The 20,183-nt window shown below is 42.7% G+C and overlaps 1 protein-coding gene across 1 annotated transcript in view; it reads left to right on the forward strand.

Annotated features, from left to right (window-relative positions):
* The first annotated feature begins 9,620 nt into the window (after positions 1-9,620).
* The window catches only part of LOC115195927 (partitioning defective 3 homolog B-like), an 89,192-nt gene continuing 78,629 nt past the window's right edge, over positions 9,621-20,183 (forward strand). Inside the window, exon 1 of the mRNA XM_029756282.1 lies at positions 9,621-9,701. Coding sequence (XP_029612142.1) covers positions 9,690-9,701 — 12 coding nt within the window. The 5' untranslated portion in view covers positions 9,621-9,689. The remainder of the gene's footprint in view (positions 9,702-20,183) is intronic.

Raw genomic sequence — 20,183 nt, forward strand, 5'->3', positions numbered from 1 at the left:
GTAAAGCGGCTGACATTTCGGATAGGTAGACCCTAACCCTTGGTCTGGGTTGACATATTCTCCTACCCCTCTATTGGTTAAGGTCAAGATTGGGGACTGGTTAATATATAAGTTAAAGGTCCTGCATTTGCATTTAGGGGCAACTTTGGGCCATTATGGACTATACTTAAAACTTACATTAACACATTAATGAATTATCAATGACATAAGCACATGAAATGTGCACTTACATTGCCCTGTTTCTATCTACTTTGTCTCCACCACAACATTGGGAGTTCAAGAGATGGCCCGAGGCGGTTCTGACACATAATCCCACCGTTGTTTGGTTACGAGGTGAAATTGAATTGGGGTTGTTAAAAAACATTGCTAGTTGCCCGCCGAATCCTGAGCTGAAAATGAAAACAGAAGACCTGGCGCTCCCTCTATTTGCACAGCTCTCCGTGTGTTTGTGTGTGTGAGCAGCTCTCTCACTGTGTGTGTGTGTGTTACATCCTGGTTCCCGCGGCCTTGTCTCCCATAACATTTATGGAGTGAGAATATCCCTGGAAAAACAATACATCCAAGGCAAAGGCATCCTTTGATTTATCGGCACGCATACTGTATGCTTAACCTCTAATAACAGTGACGACAGATCAAATGGATTGGATCTAAATCTTCCAGTTGTTGAAAGGAGGATGACGAAACCCTTGAGATAAAAGGATGTGGATATGTTTCACACACACACACACACACACACACACACACACACACCCACACACACACACACACACACACACACACACACACACACACACACACACACACACACACACAAACAAACATACATAACGGTCCCTCTGTGAGGCTCTGTGAGTAATCCATGTTACTGTTCTAGCCTGTTATTGTAAGCAGGAGGACGGTTATTGACAAAACCTGATCCCACACTGAGCTAAAACACGGAGGTGGTGGCACGACTGCTGAGAACCAGTCGATTCTGCTCTTTAAAAACCTGCCACTGATCAAAATCTGAAAGCAAATCAACGACATTATTGACCGCGACAACTACCCTCAAAATTGCACTCCAAGAAAGTTAGACACAAAAACATCCTGCGATTTTTACTGTGTAGTATAGCAGAAGTTAATAAAATCCCAAATACACACACACACACACACACACACACACACACACACACAACCCCCTAACCCTCTTTCGCATTCGCTGTAGGGATGGATGACAGTGGGAACTGTTTTTTGCCCAACACATACGGTATTGTTTTACCTCTACCTGCCAGACCAGTGGGACAGGTGGATCAGCAAATAGCTACACTGGCTGAACAAAAGGGAAGTGACATCAGAGAACAAAGAGTCAACAGGAAGAAGGACCGTATGAATATGCTTTGTATTGTTCTTCCCCTTCTAAAGGTAGATATTGTGTGCAAAAAGGATCCATATTGGAAAAGAAAGGAACTGTGGGTGGAGGACGTTACACTTTTCAGGTGCAAGAGTTCTGTTCAATCTGACAATTAATCTGGATGGTTGTACAGTCGTCTCAAATAAAACTGTGAAGGACCTCGGTGTTACTCTGGACCCTGATCTCTCTTTTGAAGAACATATCAAGACTGTTTCAAGGACAGCTTTTTTCCATCTACGTAACATTGCAAAAATCAGAAACTTTCTGTCCAAAAATGACGCAGAAAAATTAATCCATGCTTTCGTTACTTCTAGGCTGGACTACTGCAATGCTCTACTTTCCGGCTACCCGGATAAAGCACTAAACAAACTTCAGTTAGTGCTAAATACGGCTGCTAGAATCCTGACTAGAACCAAAAAATTTGATCATATTACTCCAGTGCTAGCCTCCCTACACTGGCTTCCTGTTAAGGCAAGGGCTTATTTCAAGGTTTTACTGCTAACCTACAAAGCATTACATGGGCTTGCTCCTACCTATCTTTCCGATTTGGTCCTGCCGTACATACCTACACGTACGCTACGGTCACAAGACGCAGGCCTCCTAATTGTCCCTAGAATTTCTAAGCAAACGGCTGGAGGTAGGGCTTTCTCCTATAGAGCTCCATTTTTATGGAATAGTCTGCCTACCCATGTGAGAGACGCAGACTCAGTCTCAACCTTTAAGTCTTTACTGAAGACTTATCTCTTCAGTAGGTCCTATGATTAAGTGTAGTCTGGCCCAGGAGTGTGAAGGTGAATGGAAAGGCTGGAGCAACGAACCGCCCTTGCTGTCTCTGCCTTGCCGGTTCCCCTCTTTCCACTGGGATTCTCTGCCTCTAACCCTATTACAGGGGCTGAGTCACTGACTTACTGGTGTTCTTCCATGCCGTCCATGGGAGGGGTGCGTCACTTGAGTGGGTTGAGTCACTGACGTGGTCTTCCTGTCTGGGTTGGCGCCCCCCCCCCCTTGGGTTGTGCCATGGCGGAGATTTTTGTGGGCTATACTCGGCCTTGTCTTCGGACGGTAAGTTGGTGGTTGTAGACATCCCTCTAGTGGTGTGGGGGCTGTGCTTTGGCAAAGTGGGTGGGGTTATATCCTGCCTGTTTGGCCGTGTCCGGGGGTATCATCGGATGGGGCCACAGTGTCTTCTGATCCCTCCTGTCTCAGCCTCCAGTATTTATGCTGCAGTAGTTTATGTGCCGGGGGGCTAGGGTCAGTCTGTTTCATCTGGAGTATTCTCTTGTCTTATCCGGTGTCCTGTGTGAATTTAAATATGCTCTCTCTAATTCTCTCTTTCTCTCTTTCTTTCTTTCTCTCGGAGGACCTGAGCCCTAGGACCATGCCTCGGGACTACCTGGCATGATGACTCCTTGCTGTCCCCAGTGTACCTGGCCATGCTGCTGCTCCAGTTTCAACTGTTCTGCCTGCGGCTACGGAACCCTGACCTGTTCACCGGACGTGCTTGTTGCACCCTCGACAACTACAATGATTATTATTATTTGACCATGCTGGTCATTTATGAACATTTTAACATCTTGACCATGTTCTGTTATAATATCCACCCGGCACAGCCAGAAGAGGACTGGCCACCCCTCATAGCCTGGTTCCTCTCTAGGTTTCTTCCTAGGTTTTTGGCCTTTCTAGGGAGTTTTTCCTAGGGAGTTTTTCCTAGCCACCGTGCCTCTTTCACATGCATTGCTTGCTGTTTGGGGTTTTAGGCTGGGTTTCTGTACAGCACTTTGAGATTTCAGCTGATATACGAAGGGCTATATAAATAAATTTGATTTGATTTTTGAAGAGGAACAGTAAAAGAGGACTAACTGTTCTACATTTAAGATATGTTATACTTTGTTTAGCGTTTCAATCAGGATGTATAGACTCCCACTTACCTCTTGTAGCATCTATGACGTCGACATGCTCCTACTTATCTTTTGATTTGGTACTGCCGTACAGACCTACATATACTCTACGGTCACAAGACACAGGCCTCCTTATTGTTCCTAGAATTTCTAAGCAAACAGCTGGAGGCAGGGTTTTCTCCCATAGAGCTCAATTTTTATGCAATGGTCTGCCGATCCACGTGAGAGACTCAGACATGATGGTGTGTCATCCCATCTAAAATGAAATACATCAAAAACAAAAGACATGGTGATTGACTTTCGAAGGAACACTACCATGCACACACCATCACTGATAAAAGGTGACATCATTGAAATAGTGGAGGAGTACAAATACCTTGGGCTAGTCATTGACCTCAAGCTGTCCTGGGATCAGTGGACTGACACTATTTAAGAAAATCCAACAGAGACTGTATTTCCTATGGAAACTGCATTTTTTTAATGCTGATCTAACCATCATGGTTCTCTTTTATAAATCATTCATTGAGAGCATTCTGTCCTACTGCTTGACCTGCTTGCTTGAGAATATCAAGGTTGCACAGAAAAATAGGTTGGGCAAGATAATCAGAACTTGCGGAAAAATCATGGGGCAGCAACAGCAAGAACTGTCATCTCTATACCTGGGCAGAGCCCTCCATAAGGTGAATAAATTAGTGGTTGACTCTGCCCATCCACACCACCCTGAATTCCAGCTCCTTCCCTCTGGCCGCAGGTACAGACTTACCTAAGATTAAAAATAAATAGGGCCAAGTACTCTTTTATTCCAAATGCAATTCTGCAACTTAACAAAATGTTGGACTCATTGAACTTAGCACTTGCACTATGAAACTGCACTTACCCTGCCTATTTGCTTGCAAATATCCTTAGCTATTTATTTTTTATATGTGATATGTTTATTGACTGCTGCAAGATGAATTGCCTCTCTGAGGACATTAAAGTTTTCTGAATCTGAATCTCAACCTTTAAGTCTTTACTGAAGACTCATCTCTTTAGTAGGTCCTGTGATTGAGTGTAGTCTATCCCAGGGGTGCGAAGGTGAATGGCAAGGCACTGGAGTGACGAACCGCCCTTGCTGTCTCTGCCTGGCCGTCCCCCCTCTCTCCACTGGTATTCTCTGCCTCTGACCCTATTACAGGGGCTGAGTGACTGGCTTGCTTGCACTTACCCATGCAGTCCTTAGGAGGGTCAGGGTGCATCATGTCATGCCAGCTATACTCAAATTGAATGGCTTGAGTCACTGATGTGATCTTCCTGTTTGGTTTTGCACCCCCTCAGGCTTGTGCGGTGGGGAGATCTTTGTGGGCTATACTCAACCTTGTCTCAGGGTAGTAAGTTAGTGGACTGTTGATATGCCTTTGGTGGTGTGGGGGCTGTGCTTTGGCAAAGTGGGTGGGATTATATCCTACCTAGTTGTCCCTGTCCATGTGTAACTTTGGAGGGGGCCACGGTGTCCACCGACCCCCTCTGTTTCAGTCCCCAGAATCTATGCTGCAATAGTCTATGTGCCGGGGAGTTAGGGCGAGTCTGTCCTATCTGGTGTAATTCTCCTGTCTTATCTGGTGCTCTGTGTGATCTTAAGTATGCTCCCTCTAATTCTACTCTCTCTCTCACATTCTCAATTCAATTCAATGGGTTTTATTGACATGGGAAACATATGTTTACATTGCCAAAGCAAGTGAAATAAATAATAAACAAAAGTGAAATCTCTCTCTATCTCGACCCTCCCAGAGGACCTGAGCCATAGGACCATGACTCAGGACTACCTGACTTGACAACTCCTGGCTGTCCCTGTCCCCAGTCCACTTGGTTGTGCTGCTGATCCAGTTTCTGCTATTCTGCCTGCGGCTATGGAACCCTGACCTGTTTATCGGATCTGCTACCTTGTCCAGGAAATGCTGTTTCGAGCTTCCCCACATGAAAAAATACCAATTATAGTATGGCATAATTACTATAGTATTCACTGTAGTGTTTTTGCAGACTTTACTGTAGTAATCATTAAAATCTGCAAAAACACTACAGTGAATACTGTAGTATCAAATCAAACTTTATTTGTCACATGCGCCGAATACAAGTGTAGACTTTACCGTGAAATACTTACTTACAAGCCCTTAACCAACAGTGCAGTTCAGTATTTACTGGAGTATAGTGTAGTATTAGGTAGTATTTACAGTTCACTATAGTATGCACCTCTCTGATTCAGATGGATTAGGTTAAATGCGGAAGACACATTTTAGTTGAAGGCATTCAGTTGTACAACTGACTAAGTATCCCCCTTTCACTTTCCTTTCCCTTAAAAACACTGTAATAAAAGGAAACTGTGGTATATACTATAGTAATAAATGTTGTGTTTTCTGCAAATTGTAGTATAATGTAGTATATACTGTAGGGTTTTTGCGGACTGTAGTATACTATAGCATTTACTGTATTATTTTTTGCAGACATTACTGTAGTATTTACTATAGTGCTTTTGCTTTATTATCTTTGACATAAAAGTGGAGGCTTTCTCCTTGAGGAATCCTACTGGATAAATACAGAAATAGTACATTTTCCAGAACCTATAGGTAGGACTGGGGTCTGGACAGGTAGTTCCGGGCTTCTGCTCTTTTCTATAACTTGTAGGGGACACAATATATGGTCTATACATGGCATGTAGGTTTCTCACTTATGTGTGACACAAATTGGAATATGGGGCAAGGGTATGAGCAGGGTATCTGCAAATTAAATACTGTAGTATTTACTATAATTAAAAAACTGTAGTGTTTCTGCGGACTGTGGTGTTTTTGTGGACATTACTGTAATATTTAATATAGTGTTTTTTTTCTGGACAATACTGTAATATTTACTGTAGCAGATATGGGCAACTTTGATTGGGGTGGGTGTCACAGAAAATCTGAACTCATCATGAGGGGCCACAGTGGCTCATGGATCTGTGTACCCACATCCAGTCAAAGAGCCTCCCTCCTTATAGTGGAGAGAAAAATATTAAGATTTAGAGTTCATTTCCTAGAATTCTAAACATTTTGCAACAGGGTGGAGAGAAATGTTTGCAGTGAGAGTGACTAACAAAATCAATTGGGGCCCCCGGTCGGTAACTTGACCATGATTACTACAAGTTTAGATAGCTGGCTAGCCGAATTTACCAATCTACAAAATGTTAGCTGACTAACTGAGTGACTGTCAGTGACTGACATAACAAGAGAAAAACTGCTGATGCACAACCAAATTTCAAATTGCACCTTGTGTATTCTATTATTCTTACTCTCAACAGTAAGTTGGGACCCTTACTGAGTTCCAAAAATGTATCCGTGTGCCTAAAAAAGGGGGGCCACGGGCCGCCAGTTGCCCGTCCCTGTACTGCATAGTATTATATACTATACTACAAAATGCTATAGTAAGTAGCACACATAATTGAGAGATACTAAAGCGCCTGGTTCCTCTTTAGGTTTCTTCCTAGGTTCCTGTCTTTCTAGTAGGTTTTTCCTAGCCACTGTGCTTCTTCATCTGTATTGCTTACTCTTTGGGGTTTTAGGCTTGGTGTCTGTATAAGCACTTTGTGACAACTGCTGATGTAAAATACATTTGATTGATTGATGATAGAGATAAAGGAAAAAAACAGCAAGATTAGTGTGTGTGTGTGCCGACTGCACCGCTCTCACTGAGACAATAATGTAGTTCTTTCTTTTGTGTTGAGTCAATGCATGACCACAGTGAAGCACACGTCTGTGTAATGGCTTTCATCCTTCACCTGCCACTGCTCCAGTGTGGACATTGACAATACCACAGCACAATAATGCCCCTACAATGACACTCATTTCATGCAAGTTGAATGGGTTTGACCACTGCCAAGTCTGTGCACAAAAACCAAAGTCCCACAGTACTATACAGTTTGTCCGCCTCCTACTACAATCACATTGTGGGGGAAAACATCAATTGAATCATATATCTCTGCAATGGCGATGCAAATGCTAGGTGTAACACTGTGTAATCCGACATGAATTTTTATTCTGAGTGTGTGTGGGATAAACAGTCCACCTGAGGGAAGGAGGACAGGACACAATGCAAGATTGGCTAGCTTGGCCTGGGCTACCTACACAGATGGCTTGGTCCTCTCCCTCTCTCTCTCTCTCTCTCTGTCCCTTTCATACCTTGTTGATTGCTGCACTGATGAGATGAGCAGAGGGAAGGAGGCATTGTTCAGTTCACAGTAAGGATATCTAGAGGGGGGATTACAATGTCAGAAAACGTAATTGATTGTTGTGATTATGACAGCGTCCCAAATGGCATCCTATACCCTGAATAGGGTGCCATTTGGGACGCATTCTATATGAATCCATCAGTTTGTGCTTTTGGGGTAGATGTGGCCAAAGAAAATAATTTTAGAAAAAAAGGAAACAGCCAGGATTAGAGGAGGTGGAGTCTGTCTTTGTGCATTAATGTGCCATTTAAAATGTAAAAGCAATTTACCAGATGTTTACAGTAGTAATGAGATGGCAGAATCATTCTACGATTATTTTGAGAAGAGAGACAGGTGGGATATTATGGGATCTTGTCAGGAATGGGAGGAGGGGATGAGTTGAGTGGATGTGATAGGAGAGATGAGGGTAGTGGGTTGTGGTTGCACTGTAAATGGGGTGAGGGAGTGGACTAATTCTGAGTTCCAAATCGACTGCAAACCAGGGGATTGGATACGTGGAAGCCATATGGCAACATTTCCTACTTAGCAGTTAGAAGTTGAAGAAAAACAGAACTTAAGACTTTAAATAATAGTGTTCTACCTCACCAAATTAAAAATACATTTTCAGGGATTTCATATTAGCATGGTTGGCCTGCTTGAGAAATTCATTTAATAACCTAAACTAAAATGTATTTCTTATCAACAAGTCTCTTTGGCTAAAGCTGAGGCTTGAATACATTTGTTTAGGCCATGGCTGTGTGTTGGAATTACATGCTGACCACACTGCTCGTCCGCGTGTGCCATCGCACGCATGTTGATTTTGTCACCCCACCAGATGCGATCAGGACATGCAGGTTGAAATATCAAAACAAACGCTGAACCAACTATATTATTTGGGGACAGGTCGAAAAGCATTAAACATGTATGGCAATTTAGCTAGCTAACTTGCTGATGCTAGCTAATTTGTCCTGGGATATAAACATTGGGTTGTTATTTAACCTGGAATGCACACAATTAATCCACAGATAAAAGGGTAAACCGAGTACGTTTCTAGTAATCTCTCCTCCTTCATAGTTTTTCTTTGGACTTTATATGGCGGTTCACACCCAACTTTAAGGTGCATTACCACCACCAACTGTACTGAGTGTGGACCTCATTTCATCTTTCAATCACCCACATGGGTATATGCTCCTAAAAAACAATGAGATGGGAGAGACTTGCAGGTTATATTTTAGCTGCTGGCTACGCAGACTCACAAGCAGTGTGGGTGAAATGATTGAAAGATACATTTATTTTGCAACGCTCGCTCACGCATGCGATCAGCATATTAAGCTCTCAATCACTCGCCATAATTGACCCTGTAACAAAGTCTAGGCAGTGATTTGCTCGTGGTTGTTTGGTAGGCATGTTTCCGCTTTGAACTTGTAACTTTTTAAAACTTAGGGTATAAAATCAAAGCAGGGTTTACGTCGTTTACAATCAGAAAATAGCTTAAAGTAGGTAAGACGAGGAAGTTGAACCTTTGAGAAGATAACTATTCGAAGCAATCGTTGATACGTTTATCAACAGCCTAACATTGGGTCGTCACCAGTTAGCACAGCCAGTCATAAACCATGCTCATTTAAAAAATGTATCTTCTTAAAATCAGATTTTAAACATAACCACTGTGTTGACCTTAAATTCATTTTTGTTTTCATACATTTTTACGATACAGCTGTAGCCAATTTTGACTTAGTGGCTGTAGAAACCTATCATTGACGTGATTTATGTTGATCAACTTCCGGGTGTCAATGCAATGATCAACAGGTATATTTAAGCAGAGAAATAATGAAAGCTACTCCGTTTATTAATTTGACCGATAATTGAGAAAAGCTAATATTTTTTATCGTAAAATGAAGAATTAGTAGTAGTCATTTTGTCAGTGTAAATTCGTCCAGTGACACCTATGCTCCAGTTTCGGTTGAGGCTTGTGCGGTATCAAGTGCTTCGCAGTCTCGCACATGTGAATGAATCACAGAGGAATATACAGATGATCAAAGGAGGCTGTTCTTCAAATAACTTTTTTTTTCTCGGATGACAAGGACAACATGAAAGTCACTGTAACTTTTGGAGCAACTGCAGTGGTCGTTCCGTGTAAAGGAGAATAGTTCGGGAGTTGATAGACCAAGCCAACCAGAGGTATCGAAAGATGCTGGAACAGGTAAGCAAAATGGACTCTTTGAATATATTGACTTATTTTACTTTGGCTGACATTTTTGTTTTTACATCCTTCCTTTTAATCCGGTTAGTTTTCCATTAAAAGTATTATTGATAAAAAATGTAAACATAAGATAACGACATATTTTCCAAGATTAGGCTATATTCATTAACGTTACCTGTGGAAACGGAAGCCGTTTACCCTTTTAACCTAACAGAAGCAAACGGTACGAAACGGGGAGTGACTTACCTGCGTTTGTCCAATAGAAACTTGTTTTCATTGCAAAATAATTTCCAAGCCATAGATACAGATGCTTGAAACACCCATTTTATTATCTGGACAGAGTGTATAACCAGGCTACAAATCCACGGGACACATTGTAAATAACCTTTAATCACTTTCTTTGAAAGCACCAGAAAGCCAGGTGTTAGTGGTCTATATGAGTATCATGTGCCCCAGCTAGCAAGCAGCTGTCTAGAGATGTACCATGAGGCTCTTTTAAAACGGTCAGTATCTCCCTGTGCAGGTGGCACTCAGTGTTTGATGTGCTCTGCATCGTTTCGCCTAGCCTGTGTGGCGGACAACAGCCTTTGTCCTCTGAATGATGGGGGATTAGGGTGGCTGACAGCTCAGTGTTATCAGCTGGTTTTCCCTGGCACGGTGGCGGGAGCCCGGTGATGGACAGGGTTATGCCAGGCAGGCAGTGGGGATGGATGGCTTCCCATTAGAGCTTCCACCCAGGCACCCACCTGCGTTGGTGGGCTCTCATCTGCCAGGTCTCCCCAGGCCCTTGGCTGACTGGGCCTGCTTCCCAAATTGCATCCTATTCCCTATAAAGTGCTCTACTTTTGACAAGGGCTTAAGTGAAAAAGTAGTGAACTATATAGGAAATGGGGTGCCATTTGGGACGACACTGAATTTCATTTGCAGCCCCACATGCAGGTGAGTTTTCCCCCTGCCATTGGTTATAGGACCCTGAGTTTGTCCTGATCAGGTCACATGGAAAAAAACTCAGGGACTTACTATATGTGGCTGCCTAGCTACCCTTGTCGAAATTATGTTTGGCTTCAATTGGTAGAATTAGTAGAAGACTCTTCGTGGCCAATTATGTGTGAGACACATCTCACTGACCTAGAAATCCCTCGGACATGATCAAAACAAACCCAGGGTCCCACAGGGTGAAATAACCCGTTAATGCGTCTAGTGAGATTCATCCTAGGAACAATCAAGAGTTTGGCTGGAGAGGTTCCACTCTATCGTCAACCATGAACTTTACAGCTCTCTAATTGCCTGCCACTAGTGTGACAGCGTTCATAGACCGTGTCAGGTGTCCTTGGCTTAAACAGAGATATCCTGGGTCTGTGGGAAGAGGCACACCGAGGAATGTCAGTCACGCTCTCTCAGTGGAAAAGGGAAGGTAGTGTACCTGCATGGTTTGTCCCTGCCACTCGGGTTACAGCCATAGAGAGCAATGAGTTCTCTGTAGCTATTAGGGTTGCACATTGTGGGGAATATTCGGAGGTGGAAACTTTCCACAGGAATATATGGGAATTAATATTAATACCCTGTAAATGTAATGTTTTTTTGCATTGGATATATATACCATATCATATATAGACAAAAACATAAAGCTTTTACCTTATCATAAGTACACATAATTGCAAATGATTAAATCCTTCCAATAGAATGTTAAAAACGATTTAGTTACGAACTGAACTTTAATTAAATGAGTTGACTCTTCACATGGGATGATTTCACTGAACAACAAAAAACAGGGAATATTGAAAGATACCCAATGATACCCAATGATCCATTGCATCTCCCAAAAACGTTTTCAACATACAGTTGAAGTCGGAAGTTTACATACACTTAGGTTGGAGTCATTAAAATTCGTTTTTCAACCGCTCCACCAATTTCTTGTTAACAAACTAAAGTTTTGGCAAGTCGGTTAGGACATCTACTTTGTGCATGACACAAGTAATTTTTCCAACATTTGTTTACAGACAGATTATTTCACTTATAATTCACTGTATCACAATTCCAGTGGGTCAGAAGTTTACATACACTAAGTTGACTGTGCCTTTAAACAGCTTGGAAAAGACCAGAAAATGATGTAATGGCTTTAGAAGCTTCTGATAGGCTAATTGACATTCATTTGAGTCAATTGGAGGTGTACCTGTGGATGTATTTCAAGGCCTACCTTCAAACTCAGTGCCTCTTTGCTTGACATCATGGGAAAATCAAAATAAATAAGCCAAGACCTCAGAAAAAAAATTGTGGACCTCCACAAGTCTGGTTCATCCTTGGGAGCAATTTCCAAACGCCTGAAGGTACCACGTTCATCTGTACGAAAAATAGTACGCAAGTATAAACACCATGGGACCACACAGCCGTCATAGCGCTGAGGAAGGAGACGCGTTCTGTCTCCTAGAGATCTCAGAACAACAGCAAAGGACCTTGTGAAGATGCTGGAGGAAACGGGTACAAAAGTATCTATATCCACAGAAAAATGAGTCCTATATCGACAACCTGAAAGGCCGCTCAGCAAGCAAGAAGCCACTCAAGCAACATCTCAAGACATCAATCAGGAAGTTAAAGCTTGGTCGCAAATGGGTCTTCCAAATGGACAATGTCTCGAGCATACTTCCAAAGTTGTGACAAAATGTCTTAAGGACAACAAAGTCAAGGTATTGGAGTGGGCATCACAAAGCCCTAACCTCAATCCTATAGAAAATTTGTGGGCAGAACTGAAAAAGCGTGTGCGAGCAAGGAGGCCTACAAACCTGACTCAGTTACACCAGCTCTTTCAGGAGGAATGGGCCAAAATTCACCCGGCGTATTGTGGGAAGCTTGTGGAAGGCTATCCAAAACGTTTGACCCAAGTTAAACAATTTAAAGGCAATGCTGCCGAATACTAATTGAGTGTATGTAAACTTCTGACCCACTGGGAATGTGATGAAAGAAATAAAAGCTGAAATAAATCACTCTCTACTATTATTCTGACATTCACATTCTTAAAATAAAGTGGTGATCCTAACTGACCTAAAACAGGGACTTTTTACTAGGATTAAATGTCAGGAATTGTGAAAAACAGAGATTAAATGTGTTTGACTAAGGTGTATGTAAACTTCCAACTTCAACTGTACATCTGTAAAATGATAGTGTAGAAACTAAAGCTTTGGTTGTCTTCCTTTCAGGCTTCCATGTCTTCTCCCTGGACCTCTTCAATGTCCACCTCTTGAACGTCAGACTGAGGCCTCATCTTTATTGTCACTTTCCAACCTTGTTGAGGATGGCTCGTTGTCAGGCTCAAAAAGCCAAAAATTTGCCAAGATGGCCACCAATTTTTCAACCCTTGTATTGGTCTGCCTGTTGCGGGCTTTGGTGTGTGTTCCCAAGCAAGGACCAGTTGTGCTCTGAGTTGGCTGATGTTGGTGGGATTTCGGAGATGATGGAGGCAACAGGGGAAAGAGCCTCAGATCCACAAAGTCCCTTCCACCAAGTGACTGATGAGATATGTTGGCACGACTGCCATATTGCATCTCCATCCCAAAGCCCTTGCTTGGAAGTGTACTTCACCAGACTTCCAAGAACCTTGCCCTCATCAAGGCCAAGGTGGCGAGACACGGTAGTGAGACACGGTAGTGATGACATCATAGGCCTTGTTGATCTCTGTATCAGAGAGGATGCTCTTGCCAGCATACATGGGGTCCAACATGTACACTGTGGCGTGTATGGGCTTCATGCTGAAGTCTTCACGCTTTTTGATGTATTTCAGAACTGTGGTTTCCTCTGCTTGGAGCAACAGTGAAGTGGGCCAGGCAGTACGGATTTCTTCTCTTACATTTGCAAGCAGAGTCTGAACATCAGCCAGGATGGCATTGTCTCCCTCAAGCCGTGCAATGGCTACTGCTATAGGTTTCAGGCTGCTTACCACTCTCTCCCAAAATACATCATTCAGGAGGATCCTCTTGATGGGGCTGTCCATAGCGGCAGACTGTGATATGGCCATTCCTTGGAGAGACTCATTCCCCTCCAGGAGACTGTCAAACATGATGACAACACCACCCAACAGGTGTTGCTGGGCAGCTTCAATGTGGTGCTCTTATTCTTCTCACTCTGCTTGGTGAGGTAGATTGCTGCTATAGCTTGATGACCCTTCACATACCTAACCATTTCCTTGGCTCTCTTGTAGAGTGTATCCTTTGTTTTCAGTGCATGGTGTCCTTGAGGAGCAGATTCAATGCATGAGCAGCCCAGCCAATGGGTGTGATGTGAGGGTAGGAATCCTCCACTTTAGACCAAGCAGCCTTCATGTTTGCAGCGGTGTCTCTCACTAGTGCAAATACCTTCTGTGGTCCAAGGTCATTGATGACTGCCTTCAGCTCATCTGCAATGTAGTGTCTGTTGTCCCTTGTGTCTGTGCTCTTTTAGAATACTGGTTGAGGGGTGGAGATGATGTAGTTAATTATTCCTTGCCCACGAACATTTGACCACCCATCAGAGATGATTGCAATACAGTCTGCTTTCTCTATGATTTGCTTGACCTTCACTTGAACTCTGTTGAACTCTGCATCCAGCGAATGAGTAGATAAAGCATGTCTGGTTGGAGATGTGTATACTAGGTGATAAACATTCAGAAATCTCTTCCAATACACATTGCCTGTGAGCATCAGAGGTGAACCAGTTGCATACACAACTTGAGCAAGACATTCATCAGCATTTCTCTGACTACGTTCATCCATTGATTCAAATAAAATTCTGATTCCAGGAGGACCATGAGCTGTTGCTATCGATAAGGTGTCTGATTCATCATTTTCACCTCAAATAGAAGTAGAGGGACTTTTGTCAGAGGTTGCTTGTTGTGAGTGCTGAGGGAACTTTATGCACTTGGCCAGATGATTCTGCATCTTTGTTGCATTCTTCACATATAATTTGGCACAGTATTTGAAAATGTAAACAGCTTTTCCTTCTACATTAGCTGCAGTGAAATGTCTCCACACATCAGATGGTGCCTGTGGCATTTTCCTGTAAAGATTAGAAAAAAAGAGTAAAAAGAAATAGAATTCCATGTACAGATAAATAGTTAAGCAGTTAGATTAAACAACTCCTTTGTAAGATGCATGTTTTAAAATGAAACATGTATGGAAACAGGTGAATTAACACTCCTCAGTTAGCAGGCTCAAGCAAGCTAAAAACCACATGGTAGCAAAAACTAACTAGCAGAAATTGTTATCAAGTTATAAATGATTTAAACACACTTTGCTGTTGGCTACTATTTACTAGTTAACAAAAAATGTTTGTCATATAAAATATATTCACCACACCCAGTATTGTAATCAAAACTTACCAGAAAGCATGTAGTCCTTAGCTCAGACAGTTTAGTAGTGTGGGCTCAAGAGCATCTCATTGGTGTGTAATATCTTGAGAATCAGCTGTACATGTGATGGAAAAGTGCACTGTGCATGCAGAGGGTTGAAAATCCATTGAATTGGGGATAGTTCTTCCTGTAACTTATTCTGAGCTTCTATGGTACAGAATTAGTTTTATTTATTCCAATCTACACACAATACCCCATAATGACAAAGCGAAAACAGGATTACATTTTTTTGCAAATGTATTAAATGTAAAAATATAAATACCTTTTATTAACACAAGTATTTGGTCTTTTTTTGTACTTTATTAGGATCCCCATTAGCTGTTGCAAAAGCAGCAGCTACTCTTCCTGGGGTCCACACAAAACATGAAACGTAATACAGAATTTAAATGTTTGTATTTTTAATTTTACCTTTTATTTATACAGGTTTATTCTCATTGAGATAAATATCTCTTTTCCAAGAGATACCTGACATATACAGAACATCAATAGACAAGATCAGCTCAAGGACACAACTACATAATTTTTTTTAAAAAAGGCACACGTAGCCTACATATCAATGCATACACACAAACTATCTAGGTGAAATAGGGGAGAAACACATTGTGCCGCAAATAGGGGAGCAAAATAGGGGAGCAACACCTTGTGCCGCAAGGTGTTGCTTTATCTGATTTTTGAAACCAGGTTTGCTGTTTATTTGAGCAATATGAGATGGAAAAGTCTGTTTTTTAAAATTATTCTATCCTAGTTAAAAACAAGTTATCATCCAATAGGCTTTGATTAAATTCCCAATCCTCGCCCATGTGGAAATTCTGTAAGGGTAATATATATCCAAGTTTATTTGGCACATGCGCCGAATACAACAAGCACTGTGAAATGCTTTCTTACGAGCCGTTAACCAACAATTCAGTTCAAGAAGTAGAGTTCATAAACTAAAATATATATTTTTTGGAATAAAACAACACAATAAATGTACATAACAATAGCGAGGTTATATACAGGTGGTACTGGTACCGAGTCAATGTGTGCGGGTACAGGTTTGTCGAGGTAGTTTGTAAAGGGACTATGCATAGATAATAAACAGTGAGTAGCAGCAGTGTAAAAACAAAGGGGGGGAGGGGATCAATGTAAATAGGCCGTGTGGATTACTTTTTCAGCATTCTTATGGCTTGGGGGTAGAAGCTGTTATGGAGCCTTTTGGTCCTAGACTTGGTGTTCTGGTACCACTTGCAGAGCGAACAGTCTGACTTGGGTGAATGTAGTCTTTGACAATTGTTTTGGGCCTTCCTCTGACACGCCTAGTATATAGGTCCTGGATGTCAGGAAGCTTGGCTCCAGTCATGTACTGTGCTATACGCACTACCCTCTGTAGTGTCTTACAGTCAAATGCCAAGCAGTTGCCATACCAGGGGGTGATGCAACCGGTCAGGATGCTCTCGATGGTGCAGCTATAGAACTTTTTGAGGATCTGGGACCCATTACAAATCTTTTCTGTCTCCTGAGGGGGAAAAGGTGTTGTCGTGCCTTCTTCACAACTGTCTTTGTGTGTTTGGACTGTGATAGATCGTTAGTGATGTGGACACCAAGGAAACCACTTTAACCTCTCGACCCGATCCACTTCAGTCCCGTCAATGTTAATGGTGGCCTGTTCTGCTTTTAGTCCATGATCAGCTTCTTTGTCTTGCTCACTTTGATAGAGAGGTAGTTGTCCTGGAACCACACTGCCAGATCTCTGACCTCCCTATAGGCTTTCTCATTGATGTCAGTGTTCAGTCCTACCCCTGTTGTGTCATCGGCAAACTTAATGATGGTGTTGGAGTCGTGCTTGGCCACGCAGTCGTGGGTGAACATAGAGTACAGGAGGGTACTAAGCACGTGGTGTTGCCTACCCTTACCACCTGGGGGCGGCCTGTCAAAGTCCAGGATCCAGTTCAGAGGGAGGTGTTTAGTCCCAGGGTCCTTTGTGGGCACTATGGTGTTGAACGCTGAGCTGTAGTCTATGAACAGCATTCTCACATAGGTGTTCCTTTTGTCCAGGTGGGAAAGGGCAATTGAGATTGCGTCATCTGTGGATCTGTTGGGTCGGTATGCGAATTGGAGTGGGTCTAGGGTTTCTGGCATGACTGTATTGATGTGAGCCATGACCAGCCTTTCAAAGCACTTCATGGCTTCCGACGTGAGTGCTACAGGGCGGTAATCATTTAGGCAGGTTACCTTCACTTTCTTGGGCACAGGGACTATGGTGGTCTGTTTGAAACATGTTGGTATAACGGAGTCGGCCAGGGAGCAGTTGCAAATGTCAGTTAAGGGGGGGCGCTAGAGAGCGTGCTATTGTGTAGACGTGCTTTGCTAGAGCTCCGCTCAATTTTGAAACAAATGAATGTTTATCTTAACCACTCAAAACCTGTAACTTCAAACGTAGTCTGGCAATATGACAAAGGGAAAAGGGGGCGCAAAACAAGAAAATTTGAATGAGAGACAACAAACCAATTTCATCACCGACCCACGAGGAGTTAGCTGAAGATGCTAGCACCCAAGAGTTCCCCACAGAACCTATTCAGTGACCTACTGGCTGCTATAAACTCACTAAGCAAGAAGGTGGACACAAGGTTGGCTGATATCTCAAGAGTATTTGGACTTTGACTGAAACTGTGAAGGCAACTAAGGGCAGGATGCATGAGTTTGAGCGGACGACAGTCAATCACGAGGACAGGCTACAGGACATAGAGAAACAGTGCACATCGTTCAAAAATGACAACAAAACCCTGAAAGCCCGATTTGGAAATGGTCGAGTGGCATTCAAGACTCCAGAACATCTGAATATTTGGGATCCAGGAAGACACTGAGAAAGGGAAACCCACTGAATTTGTCTCGGAGCCGATACCGGCATTGCTGGGGAGTGAACACTTCAAAACGGCCATCCTGATCGACTGCGCACACAGATCACAGGCAACGAAGCTGGCCAAGGGCGCGCCACCAAGGCCCTTCATCACACGGCTGCACTATCCCCAGACTAGGGATCTCATCCTCAAGCTGGCTAGTCAAAAGTTCCTCCTTAACTACAACAGAGCCAGGGTGTCTTTCTTCCCAGATATTACTTTGGAGGTGAGGAACCAACGGAAAGAGTATGATGAGTTACGCAAGAAATGCAGAGCAGCCAACATCCGATATGCATTCTCTTCCCAGCCCGGTTTAAGGTGACAGTCGTGGGATCGACACGTACGTTTGACAACCCAAAAGAGGCCGATCTGTTCTTGTCAAGCAAGCTCCCTGGCTGAGGATACAGAGCGGCTGTGTCAACTGGCTAAATGGCCAAATACAGGCCAGGAATGTGTTTGAATTTCCTGCCTATGTCTTTTCGATCAGAAATTGGGACTTATTTGATGGGTGAGATGTTAGGGTAAACAATACCATATAAGCCATATCATCTTATAGCGCCACTCACCCCCTAACGTGAGAGTTAAGTGTTATTTAATATTAGGTTATATGCGTAGCATCTATAGATGACGAGTTAGTTCAAGCTGTATGTCTAGACACCCTAAGGTTTGTGTGTTAGTCAAGGAGTGCTTCGTTTGGGGAAGTCACTCAGTAATGGGATGGGAGGGGGGATGGGGTCTGTGTTTTATGTTCACATTTAATACAGGTGGCATGACATGCTCCCGCACGGCGGGACGTTTTTCTTTTGGGTTTTGTATGACAGCAACAATTTGCTCTAAAATAAGAAATGCCACATAGTGACCAAGCACAGAATAGACCTGGTGGAATCAAGATAGTCAGCTGGAACTGTAATGGCTTAGGTCATGTCGTGAAACGAGCGAAGGTTTTTTTTTTCTCATCTTAAATCACTGGGGGCTGACATAATGCTTTCTTCAAGAAACTCATATTAAATGCTTGGCTCAGGCCAAGCTATGAGTCGGCTGGATCGGTCAGATATACCAGTCTAATTTTGATGCGAGAGGGGTAGCAATCCTGATAAGGAAAAACATTCCTTTTGTGCACTCATCCTCGATTTCAGATCCTAATGGTTGGTATATTATTGTGGCTGGTACACTGAATTCGAAATCAATAACCTTGGTCAATTTATATGGACCCAACTTCGATGATCCATTATTTTTTCAAAGGGTGTTTAAGGCCATTCCAAATATCTCGGATACAAGTGTTATTGTTGGAGGTGACTATCTGTACGTTAGATCCTCTTTTAGATAAACGGCTATCAAGGTCACTTCAACATTCAAATGCCAGTGTCTGTCTAAATACATTGATGACAAACCTTAACATTGTCGATATTTGGAGACTGACACACCCAACAGATAGGGATCATTCTTTATTTTTGTCAGTTCATAAATCATATTCCAGAATTGACTATTTTTTTTGTTGGACTCCAAACTCATTTCAGCAACTGCGTCGGTTACCTATCACCCTATTCTAATTATGGACCACTCTCCTCTGTCCATGGCGCTGAATCCTCAACAATATGTCTACAGGTCGGCGACCGTGGCGCTTAGACGCATACTTGTTGAAAGATGAGACTTTTTGTCAGTATTTGAAGGAGCAGATTCCCTTTTTCCTCTGAGCTAACAACATGGGAGATGTTAACGACTCCACCCCTTGGGAATCTTTAAAGGCTGTGATTTAGAGGTTACATTATTTCTTATACATCAGAGAGGAAGAAACGTGCCAATACTAGGCTGAGAGAAATTGAGAGTTAGGGGAACAGGATAACGTTTTTAGGATGAATTCCTCAAATGCAGTCCTTGAGAAGATCACAAAGTTGAACGCGTGGGCTCTTTACTTGCTAGAACGCAACAAAGTTATATTGAACTGGGTGACAAACCACAAATTATTAGCAAGACAGCTAAGGCATGTACAAGCATCTAGCGCTATTCACAAAATAATAATATGAATAAATGCTTTGCGCAGTTTTACTCAGCTATATCAATCAAAATGTGATGCTACTGATCCACAAACTATGGAATGCTTTCTCACTGAATGTGAACTTACTAAACTAGACGGGGGCAGCTTCTGCACTCGATCCTGGGATAACTTTAGAAGAAATTAACACAGCGATAGCACAATTTCCAAACAGCAAGGCCCCTGGGCCTGATGGA

Source organism: Salmo trutta, chromosome 6 (genome assembly GCF_901001165.1).
Source record: "Salmo trutta chromosome 6, fSalTru1.1, whole genome shotgun sequence".
Taxonomy (NCBI): Eukaryota; Metazoa; Chordata; class Actinopteri; order Salmoniformes; family Salmonidae; genus Salmo; species Salmo trutta.